Source organism: Callospermophilus lateralis, chromosome 9 (assembly GCF_048772815.1).
Source record: "Callospermophilus lateralis isolate mCalLat2 chromosome 9, mCalLat2.hap1, whole genome shotgun sequence".
NCBI classification, from domain to species: domain Eukaryota; kingdom Metazoa; phylum Chordata; class Mammalia; order Rodentia; family Sciuridae; genus Callospermophilus; species Callospermophilus lateralis.
Genome location: NC_135313.1, coordinates 54,178,383 through 54,201,148, shown reverse-complemented (window position 1 = coordinate 54,201,148; position 22,766 = coordinate 54,178,383). Strand labels below are relative to the sequence as shown.

At 33.7% G+C, this 22,766-nt stretch overlaps 1 protein-coding gene across 2 annotated transcripts in view; it reads left to right on the top strand.

The window, feature by feature from the left end:
* Positions 1-22,766, top strand: part of Agps (alkylglycerone phosphate synthase) — a 131,956-nt gene that overhangs the window by 10,153 nt on the left and 99,037 nt on the right. The window contains exons 2-5 of one of the 2 annotated variants that reach the window (XM_076865890.2): positions 10,919-11,008; positions 14,991-15,081; positions 18,321-18,441; positions 18,540-18,614. In XM_076865890.2, the coding sequence (XP_076722005.1) occupies positions 10,919-11,008; positions 14,991-15,081; positions 18,321-18,441; positions 18,540-18,614 (377 nt within the window). The remainder of the gene's footprint in view (positions 1-10,918; positions 11,009-14,990; positions 15,082-18,320; positions 18,442-18,539; positions 18,615-22,766) is intronic. The other variant, XM_076865891.2, reaches the window with a different exon arrangement.

Sequence of the window (22,766 nt, the reverse complement as noted above, 5' to 3'; positions counted from 1 at the left end):
AAAGTTCAAGAGAATAAGAAGGTAGAGTTCAGATTTTAATAGGATGTCACTGAGAACATGACTTTAGAGCAAATATTTGAAGATGAGAGAGTTTAGCCATATGATATGTTGGCAGACAAGTGTTCTGGGCAGAGGAACAGTGTGTGCACTTATCCTTCTGGGGTATTCAGCCAATACCAGAGAATAATTGAACCCCCTCATTTTTAATATCTGGGTCACGTGTCTACCTTGCTCTAATCAGCTGTTGCTTGGAGGATAGAAGTGGTGATCACAGGACAAAGCTGCTTGGGCTGCTGAATGAGCTGAATAAACTCTGGCTATCATTTATTGAAAGATGATCATCTGGATTATCAGCTCATTGTTTTTGATGATTCCTTTTCTAGAATCTTTTGAGTTACCCTATTTATTTTTCTGAGCCAATCAGTTTTCTACTCTGATGACTTTCTGCTGCTTAAAAGGTATGCTCAAATAACTTTTTGAAGTTTTCTACTTGTATCATTTTAAAAAATATTATTATATAACATATAATGTATATATAATTATGTATTACATAAAATGTTATGTATTGTTATTATTATCATTATTATTTCTCTTTCCTACTTTAACCTAGCTCAAAATAATACTGATATCTTCCAAAGGATTGAAAGTTTAAATTCCACCATTTAAAATTATAAAATATTATCTTAAAAGCCATCAACAACCTATTTATAAAACCTTAGTCTTCCTTTTGACCAGTTCTAAATACTTGATAGATATTCTTATTTTTTCCTTAGCTCCCATGTTACCATTATTCTGGCTTTTTTTTTTTTTTAACTCTTCTTATCTAGCTGGCCAAATACTTGTTGACTAACTCCTGCTTCCTAAATTTATAAATCCCTAAGATTAATTTTTCTACATTTTCTTTCTTAGTAATCTCATCTACTTGGACTGTATTGGCTTTCACTACTATTGGGGAAACTTTTAAGATAATACTGCACCTTCAGCTCTCATTTTAAATTATTGAGCATTTCTATCTGTCTTGCTAGTATCTTCAACTCAGTGTGCATGTATAAGGTGTTATTTTAGTCTTCAATCTCAGTATTTCACTATTTGGATTTGCTTTCACTATTATTTAGACATTCAGGGTTAACACATCCATCATAACACCTTGCTGAGCTTCATTTCCCATCCCTTGTTCATGCTGTTGACAAATCGGATAGATTCTATTAGCTGTAATTCTAAAGCAACTTTTAATTTTTTCCACTGTCACCAATGTGGATGAAATCTTAATGGTCTCATGTATAGCCTGGTCTCCCTTTGTTTATTTTCCTTTTTTTAAAAAACAGTTTTCCATTCCATTCTATTACCCCTGATCAGTCTTTGTTCAGGGAAAGTGTGGTACTCACTGCCCACTGGGGCTGTGGTATGTTTTAACATTGCAAAAATGATTGGCAGTACAGGGGAGCTATATAAGACAGATACATAGAAGATACTCTGTAGTAAACACTGTTATCAGTGTATTTTGATAAAGTCATAAATTCCTGAGGAAGATAGAAAAGCTTTCTAGAAGTGATTTTTGGACTGGCTCTTTATGGATAAATAGGAGTTCTTTAGGGAGAGAAGGGCATTTTAGACAGGGAATATTTAACAAGTGCAAAGACAGGCAGACATAAAAGGGCATGGTATGTACGAGGAATTGTGTTAACTTTTAACATGGCTAGAAATACCTGTTAAGGTGAAAATGTAGATTGGTACTGTGTTGAAGAATTGGGATTTTATCTGCACTGGATAGTCATTGAAGTTGTAAAGCAAACATTGTTTGATTTTTGCTTTTAATAGCACCAGGGAACATGGAAAATATATATTTTTTTCATCCTATTGTTCTTACTGTTTTCCATGACTTTCTTGAATATTTATGCTTCAGTCAATTTGGGCTACTTACTAGGTGAGAAAAGCCTTGTGCTTTTTTGTCTCTGATTGACTGTTATTATTATCATAATAATTATTACTGTGCTAGAGATCGAATCCAGGGTCTCAAGCATGCTAATCACAGAGTTATACTGCCAGACCCAAGGGGATTTATTATGAGGACATGGGCACCAAGGAAGTCAAGGGCAAGAATGGAACTTGGCCTCAGTATGGAACTAGAGCTCAGAACCAGAAATCCATCAGGCTTCTTGCTAGAATTACTTCTTGCACATGTTTCTCTGGGTAGATAAGATTTTTCTGCTGCTTATCTGTCTAAATGGTAGAATGTGAAACCCCTCTCCTCCACTTTGCCCTCTTGTTGCCCATTGTTTTATTGCTGCACTCGACCCAGGCCCACCCTCTCCTATGATGCAGTGAGTTTAAAGTTTCTCCTTTTTTGTTTTCCTTTCTTTTAATTCCAATCTCCTGGAATCCAGGCGCACTTAACCACTAAGCCACATCCTCAGCCCTTTTATATATTTTGTTTAGAGACAGGGTCTCACTGAGTTACTTAGGGCCTTGCTAAGTTGCTAAGGCTGGCTTTGAATTTGTGATTCTCCTGCCTCAGCCTCTTGAGTGGTTGGGATTACAGGTATATGCCACCACGCCTGGCCTGGCCATGGGTGCTTTTTTAAAAAAATATTTTTTAGTTGTTGATGGATCTTTATTTGTTCACTAACTTAAAGTGATGCTGAGAATTGAACCCAGGGCTTCACACACGCTAGGCAAGCACTCTACCTCTGAACCACAACCTCCCCCATAGGTGCTTTTTTAAAAATGTGCATTCTGAGATCCACAATGCCAGAGATTCCAGTTACAGGTTAGGTCTAGGGTGGCATCCAGGACTCTGCTTTTAAAATAAAATGTTTATCTGTCTAAATAGTAGAATGTGAAACCCCTCTCCTCCACTGTGTTTCTATAGTATTTTCTTTGTATTCAGTTTTATAGTGTTCATTTTTATAGTTCCTGCAGAAATACAAAGCCAGACCAGAAATGGTCTTTGGTCACTTAACAGAGTAGTCAGTTTAATAAACTTGTGATCTAATTCCTTTTTCAATTCCTAGTAAGGAGGAAGTGAGCAATGAAAGTGAACTGTCATTTCCAGTTGGTGCTAAAGAGAATCTGGCATTGTTGTCCAAATCACAATATTGAATAGATTAGTGGACAGCAAGGGGAACAAAATCACGAAATTTAAAATATAGTTTAGGGAACACCAGTGGTCAAGGAAGGTATATCTCCTTGTGCCATTTCTTTTGCTACGGTAGCTCCCTGATACTGATTTGGGTTGGGTTGTGCTCCTTGTGATGTAGAACAACACATAAAGGTAGAGGATAAGATAGATGTACCTTTCCAGGCCTTCAGAATCGTGGGTGCCAACTTTGTGTGAAGATGTGTGGCCCAAGATATTTGTCATGGGTATTACTGTAGCTTACATGATTAATATTTCCATTTCCAGAGACATTATTTAAACCACAGTAAATTTCTAATTGGTAGAATTAGGATTCCTAATTGTATCTGTCCCTCCCACAGGCACTCATGAATGTTCTTCTATATATGTTTTATAAAATATACAGTGTTATTTAGTGTGTCTATTTTAAGTTTGCTTAAATGCTATTATGCTATGGATCTTGTTTCTCCTTTTTGTTCACCGCTGTTTCTGTATGTTTATCTGTCTACCTCATTGCTTCTGATTGTTGCATATTTCACTGAATGCATTTTCCACTTTACATATTTCTTCCTCTAGTGATGCCTCTTACAGTGTTCCGGGGACTGTGTCAGACATTATTAGGGACATATAGTAAGGGACTGTGTCCCTTATTAGAAACTGTGTATGAACTTCTCTATAGTATATATTGAGGAGTTGTGTTGCTGGGCCATAGACTTGACCTTACCTGTGAAAGCTTAGTACGTGGTTGCTGTGTGAAGTGGCTTATATGTAGGTCCCTCTTTTTCCTATTCTAGGTAACAATTTTCTTTATTCTTAAATTTCATATTTAAGTCACTTTATATTAGCACAGTGGGAAAAAAATCAGAAAGTTGATTAATAACTCAAAGGACTAAATTTTTATTATGGCAACTAGACCTGAAAATCTTACAGTGGGGGTGCTGGGGATTTGGTTCAGTGATAGAGCACTTCCCTAGTATGTGCAAGGCCCTGGTTTTGAACCCCAGCACTAAAAACATACAAACAACAACAACAAAAACAAAAACAAATGAACAACAACAAAAACTTAAAAATGGGGAGAATGAGGGGTGTTAACTTTCCTCACCAGTGATCAAAGTTAATTAGCAAATAGATTAATTCATGACGAAAACTAAAGTTGTTGTGCCTTGTGGCCATTTCACTTGTTCTGTTTCTCTCTGTAGGAAATAAAAGTATAATCAGATGAAGTATAATATTTTATATTATATAATATAAAATATAGCGTGGTATATTTTATACTAGGCAAGAAGAAAAATTGTGTGGTTCAGATATTTGATGGTGTTGCATATCAAAGCCTGGTAGCATTAGTATATTTTCTAAGTCAGATGTTACAATCTTGGAAACATGAGATGTTGCATTGTTAATTAAAAAGAATTTTTTGGGGGGTAAAGGGTTCTTTTAAAAAGAATATATAAAATACTATAAACTATTGAGATTAATTTACCTATTGAAAAGGATCGAGGTAGTACATATTGTAAATAGTTTTAAAGTTTTCAGAAGTAATTTTGTAGGACATGAATAACTAAATTACTTAGATTAATTTACCTGTACGAAAAGATTGAGTCAATACATAGTGTAAAGAGTCTTAAAAGGTTTCTTATTGAGTTTTTAGGAATAATTTTGGAGGACATGTAGACTAGATATAAATATGATTTTAAATTTATTTTAGAGCATCTACATTTGAGATTAAATTGTAGGATAAAAAATATTGCAAAGCCTCCCCCAACCCATGGGCTTTCATATTTCTAATGGGAATTTAGCTCTATTTTTTCTTTTTTAAATAAAGAAGTCAGTAGGAATAGTATTTCATTTATAGGATTTTCCTTTTTGGTAGCATATCTTTTGAAGAGTGTATGTGTTTTATTGATCAAGTATTGGTATCTTTCTCATCACTTTTATTTTTTACTTCACTTTCAGAATTTCTTGTAGGTAATTCGGCCTTAAGGTAATTAAGTGTACAAACAAATAATAAGGATAATTAGCACAAAAAATTCTTTAAGGACTTTAAAAAAAAACAAAAAAAAAAAACTTTGGCATGGGCTGGGGTTGTGGCCCAGCAGTAGAGCGCTCGTCTAGACCCTGGGTTAGATCCTCAACACCACATAAAAATAAATAAATAAAGGTATTGTGTCCCACTACAAAAAATAAATATTAAAAAAAAACTTTGGCATATTGTACTATCTGTGGGAGTGATTTGCCATTTAACTGATAAAGAGGTTGGTTAGTTAGAAATTTAGCACTTCAGTTTCATACTTCTGTTTCCACTTTTCAAAAATTCTGAGAATATGATATTTTTCTCATTTTTTTTAAACTGGAAAGTTTAGGCCAAAGTTTAGTTTTCATCTAAACTGAGTAGCATAGTATATCTTTTATCAGAATTTTGATTGTTGGAATTTTATCAGGGAAACTTAAAAATAAGTTGTTAGCTGAACTTTTTATTACTGCTAACTTGGAATGATAGTAAGCTAAATAATTTTTTCCATTTCCTTATTTTGAAGTGAAAAATATCATAAGAAAATAGCAATGGTAGAAACCATCATTTATATCCAGATGCTTGCAATTTATTACTTGTATAGAGGAATAGTAATCTGATTAATCTCTATGTAAACCAAGACTTACACTTAATCTCACATTTTAAGACTAAAGTAAGGAACTTTTTATGGTTTTAGTAAGAACAAGGATAAATCAAATATTTCACTTAAAGATAATATAAATATAATATAAATAACAGCCTGGGAAATGCAGAAGGCTGAATATGTACACCATGTATATTATGGAGAATACTGCCACCTTGTGTATATATGATGCTATTTTGTAAGTCTAAATTTTGTTTGGTTACACTAACTGAAATCGTACGTTTAACACCATATGGTACTGTGATCAATGTGTAAGTATTTTTTTATGAAGTAAAATCAACCCTTTTTTTTTTTTTTTTTTTTGGCAGTAGGGAGAGTCTTGTATTTTGAAGCTATTAAATTTGGTGTGGTTACCTCTAAGGATTGGAACGTCTGAGTGATCTTTCTGGTTAATTGACCTCTGGGGTTAGTTGAAAATTGCATTGTTCTATTTGAGTCTTATAGAATATTGTGAGATTCTTTTATCATTCTTCACTTTAATGCTTGCTTGTAGTACTCTGGGATTATTATTCTGAATGGCAGAATTCATTTTACTATGGGGAGGTATAGAGCATCTGGCTTAGTGATAAGCTGTATTCCTTTATTTCTAAATGTTTTCCTTTAGGTCAAGTACAGAAGAGTGACTGCAATAATAACATATAATAGTGCTTTGAAAATATCAATGTGGTGAAAAGGGTTCCTGGAATTTTTTTTTTTTTTTTTTAACCTGAGCACATGACTTAGTGGGTTTCAGATATTAACTCTCAGGAGACTGGGAGCCAGACTTTAGATACTCACAGCTATATTAGCCTTGTGATCTTCCTGGGCAGTTTATTTATCTGAAAACTGGGTGGTATCTAGGGATCTTTTTAGCTTTTGAATTCTGTGATATGTAAAGCTTACTCTATTTTTTAAATGCTATAATGCCTTTTAGTGTACTCACTATACTCTTGCTACATGGGAAGTTATTTTAAAATTTAATGTAATCACATAGTTGTGTTTAACTTCCTATTATGGATTAGTAATTCGAAGGGGATACATTAACATAAATTTAAAATAAAATCAGAAAATCAGAACCCTAGGAAATTTACCCACTTTTATCTAATACATTGGGTACTTGAAGATATCAGAAAGTTAGTTTTAGAGTAAATTGTATTTTAATTATGTACTATTTACGCAACATAAAACTGTGTTGGCACAAATATATTCCAAATGCTTGCATTTCAACTTCTGGGAAAGATTCCTAAAAAGTTGGTATATATATTGTAAATCCCTCATTCATAAATGTGTTAGCTTTCTGTTACTGTGACAAATACCTAAGATAGTCTCTTAATCAGAGTGAAGGTTTATCTTGGCTCACAATTTTGGAGGTTTTAGTCCATGAACATTTGGTCCCGTTGATCTCGTCCTGTGGCAAGACGGCATATCCTTGTGGGAACTGAGGGTACAGCAAAGTCTTTTACTTCATGGCTAGGACATGGGAAAAAAGAGAAAGGAAGAGATCCACAGTCTCCTTCAAGATCATGCCTCCAGGGACCTAATACTTCTTACTAAAGGGCCCACCACCTCCCAATGGCACCATACCTAAGAACCAAGCCTGTGACACATGGGCCTTGGGGGTGGACATTCCAAATTTAAACTGTAGCAATGAGGAAGAATTTTCCAATTGGGAGGAAAAAGAAGAGGGTACATTATCCCACCTTTGAAAACCTGGAAATTCTGTAGAGTATTAACCCAATTTGAATTTAAGACCAAAGCTTCTTGAGAATCTCAGTCTCTTTATTTTGGAGAATATAGCAACAGATTTTTCCTGCTTACCTTGATTCATTTTCTCATGCAGTGCTAAGGGTAAGCCCTTGTGACTATGTTTACTTTTTACTTTTGGGTCATCTGGGAATAAGATTTTTGAATTCTAGCGCCTGGGATGGTGGCTTAGTGGTAGTGTGCGAGGGACTGGGTTTGAATCTTAGCACCACATATAAATAAATAAAACAAAGATTCATTAACAACTAAAAAAATAGAAAGATTTTTGAATTCTAGGGATAATTTTAAGGAAATGATCCTCATTGTTAACCTACGTAAAATGCCAAGTTCAACATCTGTACTGAAATAATTTCCTAGTATCTGGTGGTTGTAATACCAAAGCAAAATGACTACTTTGATAGTTTTACATTTATTTTGTGTAATGCCAAACTATTTTTGTTTTAATTAGAATCACATGACAGTACAATGATCATGACATATCATACATTTGAATCAGATGGGGTATAATTTCTCATTTTTCTGAGTGTACAGATTGCAGAATCACATTGATCATGCAGTCATGTATATTAATGCCAAACTATTTTGTAGAATACAGAATTCATGCTATTTTGTAGAATACAGAATTCATGAAAAATGTTTAAATCCACTAATTAATAAAATGCATTCACATATAAATCTATGTATATAATTGAAAATATATTAAAGATTAATTTATTGAAATACACATTGTCCTACTATACATTATTATGGAAATATAATTAAAATATTTGTAAATAGTACTTATAAATGGTACTTCATAAACATGAAGGAAATTTAATCATTAAAAAGCAAAGTGAAAGATAATTTTCTTTTAGAAAGTATAATCTTAATAAAATGGGTGTCAGTGATAACATTAATCATGAGGTTTTTCTGTAGGGAATTCCCCTAAACTCTTTCCCAAAACTTCTCTTTACAATGAAGTAGGAATATTGTGGCATTAGAAGAAAATATTGGGCATTAGTTTATAACTCACTCATTATGAATGCTTCTGGATTGATACTCTTGAGGTATTTTGAATAATTTGTATATAGGAATTATATTTTTATTGATAATTGTAATTTTAAAGAGAGCATTCTAGTTTGTCTCAGTTTTATATATAGAGATTTTTAAAAAATATTTATTTTTTAATTATAGGTGGACACAATACCTTTATTTTATTTTTATGTGGTGTTGAGGATCGAATGCATGCTGGACTAGCATTCTACCTCCGAGCCACAACCTCAGCCCCTGAATAGAGAGATTTTAAGAGATTTCAGTATATGTTTTAAGTGTAAGGGCCCGGCGAAGGAAGAGGCCACCAAGAGACTGACTCATGCAATTGCAGAAGGGGATTTATTGAGGATCCATTCCAGTGCGCTGGGGTTCCCTGCTCACTCAAGAAGGGAGAGCAGCCAAGAGCCCCGGGCAGGGGTTGAGCAGTGCTTAAGTACACTTTTTGGGGAGGGCGGGGACTTTACATACATCACAGTCTCCTTTAACAAATCACCATACACCGCGGGAAAATCAAACAACAATTCTTAGACTTGATTAGTACATTCATTGGCGGGAACAGGTTGGGCGGGGGGCGATTGGTCACTTCTAAGTGGGGTACACATTCAAGCTGATTGGTTTGGGCTCTGTATGCCTACGTGACAAGCTACACAGGGTCCCAGGTTATTAAACAACCAGAGGGTCAGTGGGAATATTTACTGGGCAGTTCGGGTATTGTCCTAACAGCTACAGGAATTTCAGGTTTTGGGGGTAGCAGAGGAACTTAACAATACCTGGTCCTTTACTTTTTAACTCAGGCCTTGCAGTTTAGAAACTTTACAATGCCCGGTCTTTTACACTTTAACTTTTACACTTTAACTTCAATTTCTTTTACCCTTACATAAGTTATCTGTATCTGGTTCAGTTCATGTTCCACTTGTTTGCAACTCTTGAACTAGAGCAAGAATTAGGGTTGTAATAAAGTATTTGCTTGTCAGTTGTTATTTTTCCTCTCCCCTGAGAATTACGGACCATTTTCTAATGAGCACATCTTTATTTTGAATTATTATTTTTTAAAGAAACATCTAGCTGGGGATGAGTCTGACTGTGCCGCTGTGTCTGATTGTTTTGAGATTTTATTGCAGCAAATTGCTTTCTGGATAAAGAACAGTTTTCTTCAAATTATTTTCATCATAAACTTCATATTTCAATTTATAGTAAGAAGATTTATTAACAATTTATTTTGGTAGCCAAGATGTCACCAGGTCACTATGATAAAACATGCAATAAAAACTGACTTTTCTGTGTGTTGCCTATTGTGTTCTGCAGTCTCAGATCTATCTATTCCTATGTACTTTGTAAAATTGAGCGATTGCATCATTGATTTTAATGAAAATGATTTTTAAAACTGAAATATTGGCATATTAGAAATTTTAAAAAGCATGTTTTGGAGTACTGAAATCTGGAATAGTCATTAATTGTTAGGATATATAGGTAAGGGGGAGAGAGTGCTAGTTACTTAGAAGTTGAAGGATTTAGAAAATTTGAGTCCAGTACTGAGATTTTTAATTTATGTTATAGAAAGTGTCTGTTACTAATGAACCTATCTTGTAAATTGGTCTTTTTCATTATAGCAGAAGATTAAGAATTGTATTTTTTTTCTAATATAGGTGAAACTTTGTCTCCTGTTCAAGTGAATTCTTAGTTTTTTTAAAAAATTAATTTCTTCCTTCTTTTTCCTTCCTTTCCCTCCCTTCCTCCCTCCCTTCCTCCCTTCCTTTTGTCAGTCTTAAGTGAATACAATATCTTTATTTTATTTTATTTTTTATGAGGTGCTGAGGATCGAACCCAGTGCTTCACATGTGCTAGGCGAGCACTCTACCACTTGAGCCACAATCCCAGCCATATTTATTTATTTTTATGTGGTGCTGAGGATCGAACCCAGGAACTTGCACATGCTAGGCGAGCACTCTACCGCTGAGCCACAACCCCAGCCCCATAAGCCACAATCCCAGCCCTGAATTCTTAGTTTTAATTGCTGAATATTTTGGGGGCATCCTGTAATTTAAACTTAATAACATATACAAAATGAAGCATACTCTGAGCACATCTTTTCCTTTAGATCTTTTTCTTCTCCTTTTGATTACATTGAATTCATTGAGTATAGTCCTCTGGAAAGCATGTACTGTTCATTAGAATGAATCTATAGTTAGAAATATTAATATATAGACATTTTAATATGTGGTCATTTTCAACTAATAAAATACTGGTGGACATAAGGTCTTTTAAATGATTGTGAAAGTTAATGGTCAATAATATGCTGCTTAGTTTTTATGTGTTAGCATAGGTCTTATTTATAGATTTTTCTTCTCTTTATTAGGCAAGAAGTTATGAAATGGAATGGATGGGGATACAATGATTCCAAGTTCTTCTTCAATAAGAAGGGTGAAGCTGAGTTGACTGGGAAAAGGTAATCCTCTTTGTTTATTTCTTTCGTTCCTTCTTTTCCTTTTTCTCTCTACAAAAAATTTTAAACATAAAAATAGAGAAGATAGTATAATGATCCTGCCTTCATTTAAAAATTATGAGCATTTTGCAATAATTCCTTCTTTTTTTCTATATTTTTAATTCTGACATTATGTCTAAATATTTATATATGTATCTTTTAAAAAAAATAAGGACCTAATATTATAGGTCACACTTCCAAGATAGCAAACATTTTATAATAATATCTAATTATTCAGTCTATATTAACATTCCCCTAAATTGTCTCACAAATTCCTTTTGTAGGTAGTTCATTTGCCTCTGAATCCAAACAAGGTCTTCAGCCATCTCACCACCCAATCAGTATCCATGCCATTGATTTATTAAAAGTAACTTCATATTTATTATTCACATCTCTGTGTGGGTTATAATGAAAAGTAATAATTTTAGGTCTGTGCAAATATAAATGCTATTTAAAAAATGAATTTCTGAGATATATTGGGGAGAAATGATGAAGAAAGGTCATTTTTATGACAGTTTTCACATTTCTGAAATGTTCTGGTAATATGTTGATGAGAATTATTAAGGATATTTGTTCAGTCATACCTCAGAAGAATTATAAAGGATATTTGTATTGTTAAGTGTTTATTTTAGAGGTAGACAGAATTGTGAAATGTCTTCTTAGTTGACTTTAAACAACACTGCTCCTACCAAAACTGTATTAGTTTGTTTTTGAATTTTTATGTAACTTTTGAAAATGCAGTGAGTATAAATATGCACTATGTGAATGCTGGTTTTAAAAAAATAAATATTGAGATTAAGTGGAAAAAAATGGGATTAGATGTATTATTAAAATGGCAGTAAAGGAAGTAAATTTTATTTTTTTTTCTTATTTATTTATTTATTTTTAGTTGTCAATGTACCTTTTTTATTTTATTTATATGTGGGGCTGAGGTTCAAAGGTTCAAACCCAGTACCAGTACCTCACACACGCTAGGCAAGCACTCTATCACTGAGCTACAACCCCAGCCTGTTGTTTTTTTTTTTATGAAGTTATTTCTTTTCTTTGCAACATAATTGTAGTACTGGTCTATTTTTTGACTTCTCTATATTCTGTACCTAAAGTAAAACAACAGGAGTAGTAATTAGAAACTAATTTTCACGAAGGTATGAAGAAGTACATTTACATTAGCTTTTTAATAGGAAAAATAAACATCTGTGTTCTCATTTTTATTCTTAAATATAACTGGGCAGCATGCAGATAGAGGCTTACTTGAGAACTCAAGTAAGCAGATAGAGGCTTACTTGAGAACTTACTTGAGAACTTACTTGAGAAAATCTTTTGGAGAAAGATTTTGAAGATTTTTTTCAAAATCTTTTGGAGAAAAAAATAAATTTTCTAAACTTAGAAAACCAACTTTATTTTCTTTTAGACACCTCCTCATTTTTCTCTCTGTCTCTTTGAACCTGAAGGTACATTATTTCTATTGTATGGGAGGGGGCATGTTGTCATTTGTGTTGCAGCATAGTGCCATTGAAAGCATAAGACTTCTGGAGCCTTCTGTAGGTAATGGAGTGGTTTATGTTAGAAATGTATGTGGGTATGTGACATGATTAGTCACAGAAAACATCACAGGTAACTGCCTTAGTGGATCCCATGTGTTTAGCATCTGGTTCTTATTTTAGGTGTTCTGTCTGGCACTTGGTTTGTCATTTTTCCCAGGGGAGATCAAGCTGTGGAGACTTGACACATGGACCACACTCATGAGAGAGGTTTTAAAAATTAAACCCCAGTGTATTCATTGATGGTTTGATTATTCCTATACTTGTTTCTGCCCTTCCTTATGTTAAAGTATCTAGAGAACAAAATTTGTAATTCAATTATTGTTAGAAGAGCAGAAATGTAAGAGCAAAGGGATTTCAGTGACCCTGATAGACATTTTTGTCCAGACAGTAACAGAACCAGATAATTTATCTGTTGGGTTTACACACAGGAAGATTGTCACTACTGCCAGTCATTTCTTTGTGTCATTTCTCAGTGAGTCAGAGTTCATGGGGGAGAGGAAGAATAAGGGTACATCTAACCATAAGAGCTTGCAAGGAGACCAGGAAAGTGAATATCTGGTGTATGCTTGTAAGTGGAAGGTAGCTCTTGCCTCCCTCCAAGACTTATGCAGAGGGTAATTCCCCAAGCATAAAAGTGAAATTTAGACAACCTAAGATGAAATGTGTAACACACAACAGTACTAAAATTAAGTAACTAAATAATAGTCAATTCCCATGTTGGTGCTTCAGGGAACACCTTTATCTTTTCACAGACAGGATAATAAAGTGAATTGAATTCAGGCATAACTTTCTGTAAGTCTAGTCTAGTTTCCTGAGGATAATGGGTGAATCATTAGATTTCTCTGGTATCAGAAAGTGTTGCAAATTTCTTTCTTCCTTTTTTTATTTTTTTTTGGTAGTACTGGGAATTGAACTTAGGGCCCTGTGCATGCTAGGCAAGTGTTCTACCATTCTGTTTGTTCTTTCTACTGGAATAGTGACTACTAGAATCTCTTTTTTTCCCCCCTCCATTAAAAAACACACACACAGAACAAAAGTAGCAATAGGAGGACATAAACTACCATCTTGGAAAAAATTAATTTGATATTACCTCATACCACATACACAGATTATTTTCAGATAGAATGTAGACTTAAATGTATAAGCTAAAACTGAAACTGCTAGGAGAATATACAGAATTCTTTCTGAGTCTGAGGTTTTCGAAAAGCAGAGAACAAAGAATATTAACTAACAAAGGAAAAAAATAAACAACATTAAAATGTAGAATTTTTTTATCAAGACTCTAGTAATAGAGAGTGAAAATGTAAATCATAGAGTATGATAAAATGTTTAATACATATATTCCTGATTTCATAATATGTAGACAGTTCTGGTACATCAATAAGCAAATAATAATAACCCAAAAGAAAAATGACCAAAAAACTTGAACTGGCATACAAAACAAAGAATATCTGAAATGAGATACCAACAGAATGTTTGAGCGTTTCAATTATAGAATTTCTGTTTTGTTATTTATTATAATTTTTATTTCTATGCTGAAATTTCTGTTCCTTACTGGGAGCATATTTTTTTCTTTGGTCCTTAAGTTGTTATTAGCTGCTTTAAAATCCTTGTGTGCTATTTCCAGTATCTTGGATCATCTTTGGGTCAGTTGTCATTATTTTTTTTTTCTTTTGATGATAGATCACATTTTCTTGTTTGTTCATGTTTAATAATTCTGGAGTGAGTCTTGGATGTTGTGATTGATATGTCCTAGAAATTCAGGATTCTTCTGGACTCTGTTATATTCTGCCATAGAAACTTTTAATTTTTTTCCCCCTAAATCAAGCATTTAATTTGACTGATGTCAGACTCCAAATACTGCTCCTCTGAAGCAATAAACAATTATGTTGTCTTTTCAGTTCTTTTAAGCTTATCTGGGGTGTTTATAAGACTCTCATACATATTCTACCCATGTATAATTCAGGGTCAGCCAGATGTTTGGACAGAGTTGAAACATAGGTCCCTCCTGTAGGTTCTGTGATTTCTCTGTATGCTTTCCAGATGGCTGTGTTTACTACAAACACTCCCTTCTTCTGCTTCTTTAAGCTCTTTTTAAAAAATTTTTGTTACCTCAACAACTGTAGCTCTCTCCATTGTCAAAACTGTTTAAAAAGCAAAGCAAAACTGGATATTTACATAGTGCTTTTTCCTTCTTCCAAATGGAAGAACTTACCTACTTTTGTTCCATCTATACTGTCTTCAGATAGCTAGGTTTTATTTTGTTTTTGTTTAGAGTTGATAGGTATATGTTGGAGGGTTAGTTTGATAGGAACGGTTTGACCATTACTAGAAGCAGCATCTAAGCTTCAAATTTAAATGAAGATACTTTACTCTAAAATTTTATCTTCTTTATATCTTAGGTACCCTCTTAGTGGCTTGACTTTACCAACTCTTAAGGAATGGATCCAAAATACACTTGGAGTAAGTCTGGAACATAAAACTACCTCTAAAGTAAGCAAATAAGAATAATTACTAACTTCCTTAACTTTTTTTTTTTTTAAATCCCAAATTAGATTTATCTTTGTAATTTGTTGTGTTTGCTTTAATACAGTTATGGTTTCTTTTTTATGAAGCCCATTAATTATATAGGTCTTGTCAGGTTTTGTAGAAGGAGTTTTTTTCTCATAGTGTCTAGATTCTAAATTTCAGAATTTAAGAGTTATTTGACTATTTTTTTTCTCTTTTCTGAGTTTTGATTATTTTTAATTTAAGAAGTGGGAGTAATAACTGTTATACCTCTCACAGGGTGGTAGTGTTGTACAAATTAGTTAATTTTGTGAGTATTTTATTATAGAAATGAAAGTTGCTATTATTTTTATTTTTAAAATTTCTTTCTTTTTTTTTTTTTTTTTTTAATAATGTTTTTTAGTTGTAGATGGACACCTTTATGTATTTATCTTTATGTGGTGCTAAGGATAGAACCCGGTGCCTCACATGTGCTAGGTGAGCGCTCTACTACCGAGCTGAAACCCCAGCTCCTAAAATTTATTTATTTTTTTTGGTTCCAGGGATTGAACCTAGGGTGCTTAACCACTGAGCCACATCCCCAGCCCTTTTTATGTTTTAAATTTTAAGACAGGGTCTCTGTAAGTTGTGAGGGGCCTTGCTAAGTTGCTGAGGCTGGCTTTGATTTTGTGATCCTCTTGCCTCAGCCTCCTGAGCTACTGGAGTTACAGGTGTGTGCCATTGTGCCCAGCTAAATTGCTGTTATTTTTAGATAACAAAATTATAGGCAATGATCTATGATATATAGAATAAAATAAAATTGTTATGTTATACTTAGTAGTAAACATTTAGAATATTTGAAAAATTACCAAAAAACCTAAAAACTTAAAGATATGAATGATAGAGAATTTTAATTTGTTTGTGTAGTTTTTACTTTTCTGAAAGATTAAAAAACTTTAAACTGGCCGGGCATATAATCTCGGCTACTTGAAAGGCCGAGGCAGGAGGATGGCAAGTTTGAGGCCAGCCTGGGCAATCTTTTGAGATTCTGTTTCAAAAAAAAATGCTAGGCATGTGCTTCAGTGATAAAGTGTTGCCATAGCGTGCACCAGCTCCAAGGTTCAATCCACAGTTCCACAAAGGAAAAAAAAAAAAATCAATAAGCTGTATACATAGGAAACCGATGAAATATTTATCACCTCTTTATATTGTTATTGTTATTAGTTTGCTATACCAGAGGTATTCTGCATGTCCCTCCAATTGGATATGAATTTCCTAAATATAGGGGCTTTGTCATTCATGATATTCTTCACTGTAGCCAATATATTATTAAGTATTGGTAGTTAGTGGGTAATTGCTAGATTTATTTATAAATCCAGTTATTTTATTCTAGTGATTAAATGAGACTGCTGAACAAGCCATGCACCATGCAACATGCCACATGCCTGTAATCCTAGCTATTCAGAGGCTGAGGCAGGAGGATCACACAGTTCAAGGCCAGCTTGGCAATGTAGTGAGAACCTATCTCAAAAAATAAATAGAAAAGGCTGGGGATGTAGCTCAGTGGTAGAACTACATCCTGGATTCAATCTTCAGTATCACCAAAAAAAAAAAAAAAAAAAAAAAAAAAAAAAAAGAAAGAGTGGGACTGAATAGCTAATTCCTGCCCCTACCAAACCAAATTATTTTTTCTTATGTCTCTTTTATCATCTCTTAAATTCTTTTTCTGTCTCAACTATTTGTGAATACTTTTTATCTTTGACATTGATATAACACATGGTATATTCAGATATATCACCACATTTCAGATACATTCCATTTTTCTGCTTTTGAGCCCTTTTCAATTTTTAATAACTTAACGTATTGTTATTATTATTTTGAGGTGTTCTTTTGGTAATTTCCTTCTAGTACAGGATAAATTCCATGAGGTTCTTTTTTTTTTTCCTATTTAACTCACTGCTATATCCCTAAGGTCCATGCCTAGCTTATAGCAGCTAGCTTATAGCTTATAGCAGCTAGCAATCAGTATTTGTTATATGAATAAAATTCATAAGAGACCAGGAATATAGAAATATCATATGCTTTTCTTTATATATTCTTGTACTTTTTTCCCTGAATACTGTATCATAGTTTTTTGTTTTTTAAGATTTGCTAGACATGCTATTAGGTTCTTTTCACAAAAATTAGCACATTTAATCTGCTTTCCTCATAGTATTCTTACACATTTGGGGGTGGGTTTTTGTCAGCTTTTTTATCACTGTGACCAAAAGACCTATCAAGAACAATTAGAGGAGGAAAAGTTTTTTAGGTTCACAGTTTCAGAGGTATCAGTCCATAGAGGGCTGACTCCATGGTGGTAGGCCTGAGGTGAAGTAGAACATGATGGTAGAAGAGTGTAGGGAGGAAAGTAGCTCAGGATAGGGAGTCAGGAAACAGAGCACTGCTCACCAGGGACAAAATATAAACCCCAAAGGCACACCTCTAGTGACCTGTCTTCTCTAGCCACACTCTACCTGCTTACACTTACTTGCCCAGTTAATTCATATCAGTAGATTAATACACTGATTAGGTTAAGGCTCTCATAATTCAAGTATTTCACCTTGAAGCCTCTTGCATTGTCTCACACATGAACTTTTGGGGGACATCTCATATCTAAACCTTAACAGTGGTGTTAATCTCATATAACAGATGAAGAAGCCAAGTCTCCCAGAAGTTGAGTGACAAACCCAGTGTCTCATAGTTTTGACCTTAAAGTTCAACATTAGTTTTCAAAATACCTTTTAGCTGAAATTGGGTATTCAGTTTATAATTGTGTCATGAGATTTTTCAGCCCATTAAAATTTTTTTATTACTGTTATTGATCTTTTTAAAATGGTCAGTGAAGACTAGGAGATGATAATGTTTACAGGGAAAAATATAGATAATGCAAAACACAAATAGCTCTTTCCCACTCTTCTCCCACTCTCCGTAAACTAAAATTGAAGATTTGTGATGACTTTCTTCCCTGTTCTGGATTGCAAATAATGAAAAGTGGGTCATAGAAGCCAAGAGGAAATGTGGGACTTCTGTAATTCATGTGATAGTATATAATTAACCAGACTATTTGTAATTTGCCACTGTCAAAAGTTGGTTTCTGTGTTTACTGCTTCTAACTTTGAATGCAAAAAGAAATCTGCATTTCATAGTCACTCTCCTGAACAGAGGTATTCAAAATTTATTTTCTGGAAATAAATTTTATTTTCTAGGCATCCTTAAATCCTAGTGATACTCCTCCTTCAATTGTAAATGAAGATTTTCTTCGTGAACTTAAAGAAACTAATATTTCATATTCACAAGAAGCAGATGATCGAGTATTTAGAGCTCATGGTAAGCTACTTTAAATTGGCACCATTTAATTTTAATTAAAAATTTTCTAGGTTTTATAAAGATATTTTTACATTTTTTCTTTTTAAAATCACAAACAGGTCATTGTCTTCATGAGATATTTTTGCTCAGGGAAGGAATGTTTCAGCGAATTCCTGATATAGTTTTATGGCCAAGTAAGTTATTTTTTTCTCTCTGTATCATTAACTTAGTATTGTTAAATATTAAGTAAATTTAGTACTTGAAATATGTACTTTTTAATGTATGAGTTAAATATAAATAGTGATAGTTTTAAGAACTTACTAAAGGCCTTGAAACTCTTTCTTGATGAGATTGTTCTGAACAGTAGGTTTTTAAGGATTACTGTTGATTATTAAGTCTTTAAGTTAAATGTATATAATTGCATTTAATGATCAGTAGAAAAATATATATTTTATTCATTTGGAAGCTTAGTGAAATTAGTACAATTTATTCAGATACATAGAAATTATTAATAAATACAATTACTGTAAAACTAAAAATAATAGTAATTTGGTAACGTTAGTTTTTGGGCTAAAAAGTAAGGTTATGTGGTAAAATAAGTTGTTTAAAAATATATGATATACTTACTATCTTTGAAATGAATAAGTTTTGAGAAATTAACATTTTGGATTTGGCTTGGGAAAGAAGATGCGTGAACTTTTTGTTATTTTCCTCTTGGTAAGGAATTAGGTACTATATTTATTACATTTTTTTTTAACTATCTCTTTTACCATATAATTTAAAGCAGGGAAGGTATGTTGTTCCTTGCTGTCCATGATAGCATTGTTAAAAAAGTTATATTGATTTCCAGATCACTTTTTTCTTAAGATTTTCCACTTCAAAGTATATAGAATATTTTATTTTTCAGAAAATTGGTTCATTCATGAATTCTGAGGTCTTAGATAAGATCCTTCCACTTTGTAGGAACTTTCTGAAGGAAAAATGATACCTAAGATGGGGAGAAAAAGGAGGTAAGATAGGAAAATCCAAGATCATATGTAGCAGAGATGAAATTAGTTTCCTGATTCTTGGGATGTATATTCTCCCATACATTTGGAATAGTTATGGTCTTTTGTCTCTATTTAGTATAGAAATTTAGTTGTTCCTAAGAAAAAGAAAAAGGAAAAGTTATTGTCAAATAGAAGAAATATTTTGTTTTGCCTGCTGATTTTTTTTAGTAACTTTAGGCTGCTTCTTTACTAAGATTAGTGGAAGGTTTATTCCTTTTTTTAAATTTGAAAATTATTTTTTTCATTTTTTATTTTGTTGGTACCAGGGATTAAACCCAGAGGTACTTAACCACTGAGCCACATCCCCTTTTTAATATTTTATTTAGAGAAGGGTTTCGCTAAGTTGCTTAGGGCCTCAATAAGTTGCTGAGGCTGGCTTTTTAAATTAATTAATTAGTTAGTTAATTAATTTTTTTTTTTACAGTAGAATGCACTTTGGAGTATTGTACACAAATGGAGCACATCATCTTTTTCCTCTGGCTATACATGGTACACAGTCACTCCAGTAGTGTGATTATACATGTATATAGGATAATAATATCTGTCTCATTCTGCTGTTCTTTCCATCCCAAAAGCCCCACCCCTCCCCTCACTCCCCTCTAGGCAAACCAAAGTTTCTTCACATCTCCCCCAATCCCCCACTATGGATTAGCATCTGCTCATCAGAGAAAACATTTGGGTTTTTGTTTTTTTGGGTTTGGCTTATTTCACTTAGCATGATATTCTCTAGTTCCGTCCATTTACCTGCAAATGACATAATTTCATTCTCTAAGACTGAATAATAGTCCATTGTATATACCACATTTTCTTTATCCATTCAATTCTTTTTTTTTTTTTTTTTTTTTACTAGAAAGCATGAAAGCAAAATTTATTGATTTTCATTGGCCACAGGAAACTTAATAGACCTTCCTTTGACGTATCTTGAGAAGAAATTTCAAGTGTGTCTTCTGGGTATTTTCATTATGTTTGAATATTGAAGTACTGAGAGAATTCCAAAGTGAAAGTATGTCTTTTTTTAAGAAGTCCAGGTATTTTTAAAAAGCCAAATGTAGGAAACAGAATTAGTTGCCACACACAAATTTCTTTTGTTTGTAAAATCCTACCCATTTGGCTAGTTCCTACACGTCTGTGCTTGTCCATTTTATTTTCCCCACCCCAATTTCTAGTTCGGTCTTTTATTAGTGTGTAACTGGGTTTTTGCAATAATAGCTTTAAAGGTTTTCATGCCTCAAGTTTCTTAACTCTTCAGATCTCCTGTACACTCTCCAGAGGTTTAATTTTTGTGAAAGAATTCCTTGCATTTTATGTCATACTTTATTTATCTATATGAATGGTGTATTCCTGGATGAATCAAGTTTTTAACTTTATTCTGTTGAATCTTCTGCTATGAGAGCTTCATAGTAATAGTTTTGTTTCCCATCACATTGTCAGTTCACAGTGACCTTTATTTAACTTTGATATAAATTCTTATTGTTGATGCTTCTAAGTTTTCCTTTGCATGAGGGCAACTTTTGAGGCAGTGCAATTTGAGGTAATTCCATGGAATAGAATTGACTGTCTCACCTTGCAGTTTGGAGACCACACCTCTCCAAATCTGTATTTGAAGTTATCTTTAAGTCTATTTAATCTGAATCTGAATTCTACATATTACTTTAATGGAATGGCTATGGCTTGTTTAAGAGTAAAGACTTTGTGATATATGTAACTTCCCTGCTCTGGTGTCATCTTTAAAGCAGGATTTTCACCATTGTGACCTTTCCATAGTATGCATATTTTGACCTTTAGTTTGGACAGATGGTTAGTCACTTACACCAAAATGCATGTTTTTGGTGTAAGTATGCTCATAAAATTTAAAATTTCCTTTAGTGAAAAAATTTAAAAAATTACTTCACTTAATAATACCAGAATTTCAGGCCAAGGAAAACACAGGCTTCGCTAATGTTCTAGTGCCACTCATATTTAGTCTCAGCACCTCTTACTTAGCATTTACAGTCTTCCATAGTTACGTTTTTCTTACTTGGATAACTTTAACACTGATAAAGAGCCCTTTAGTTAGGTGCTGGTCTATTTTGTGTAAGATTTTAATGTTTTTCTAAAAAGCAGAAAAAAGAATCATTAATGAAGTGTTAAAATTAGTGGGTGAAAGTATGATGGGAAACATACTATTTATATATCTAAAGATATTTACTGATTTCAACAGGAAATATACCTACCAGACAATCTAACCTGTCTGGGTTTTTACCTACCCCCCCTTCCCTCCTGACCTGTGGGAGAGATTGGGGCAGCACGCCCTGGCCAGGACAGGCCAAGAAAGGTAAAGGTTGACTGGCTGCCCACACCCAGCCCCCCTCCCCCCCCCCCAGGACAGTCAGGGGGTCCAGGGAGAACAGTCAAAACAGGATCTCTTGTTTAATGAGAAAACATACACAGCTAATATAATGTACAGGAACCAATCAGGATAAAGGTCAGCAGGGTGGGGAATCTACACCCAACCTACAGACAGTAATGGGAGACATGAGCTGTCCTTGAGGGCAGAAGGGTTCTGAGCCTATCCTAGAGGTGGTCCGATTCTTCATCACAACCCATGGCAATGCCTTCTGGCTAATTGCTAGGTGCTCTCTTAGCCAACTATGGCCCCAGGACTGGGAAGCCAGTAGCAGCCAGCAAGTTAAGTTTCCTCTTTTCTGATGCAACATGCCCCACGTTACATCATGCCCTACACTAATCAAATGAACAAAGTTAACATTACTGGAAATAAGACATGTCTGCTGTGCATCATGTGTCTCCAGAAGTATTGCACTAAGAAAGGCATAATATCCACTTCTGTGTAATTGTTATCAAAATGTCAAATCTATTTAATCATGAGGAAACATACAAATCCAAACTGAGGATGTTTTATGAAATAACTGAACAGTGTTCTTCAAAGTGTCATGGTCATGAAAGTCAGAGATAGGCTTCGGAAATGTGTAGCTTTAAAGAATGAGGAGATGTGACCAGCTAAAATCACTGTGTGATCTGGATTTGACCCTGAACCAGAAAAGGGAACTTTGGTGAGACAATTGACCACAGTTAACGTCTGTAAATTAGTTAATTGTTTTCAGTATTAATTGCTTGGTTTTGTTAAGTGGACTTTTGTAATATAAGATGTTATTATTTGGGGATGTAAGGTGAAGGGAATTCTTTGTAGTATTTAGTGACTTTTTTGAAAATCTGAAATTATTTCAAAATGAAAAGTTGAAAAGAACTTGTTATGTCTTAATACAACTGTTTAGTGCATTAATGAATAAGCAAAGAAAA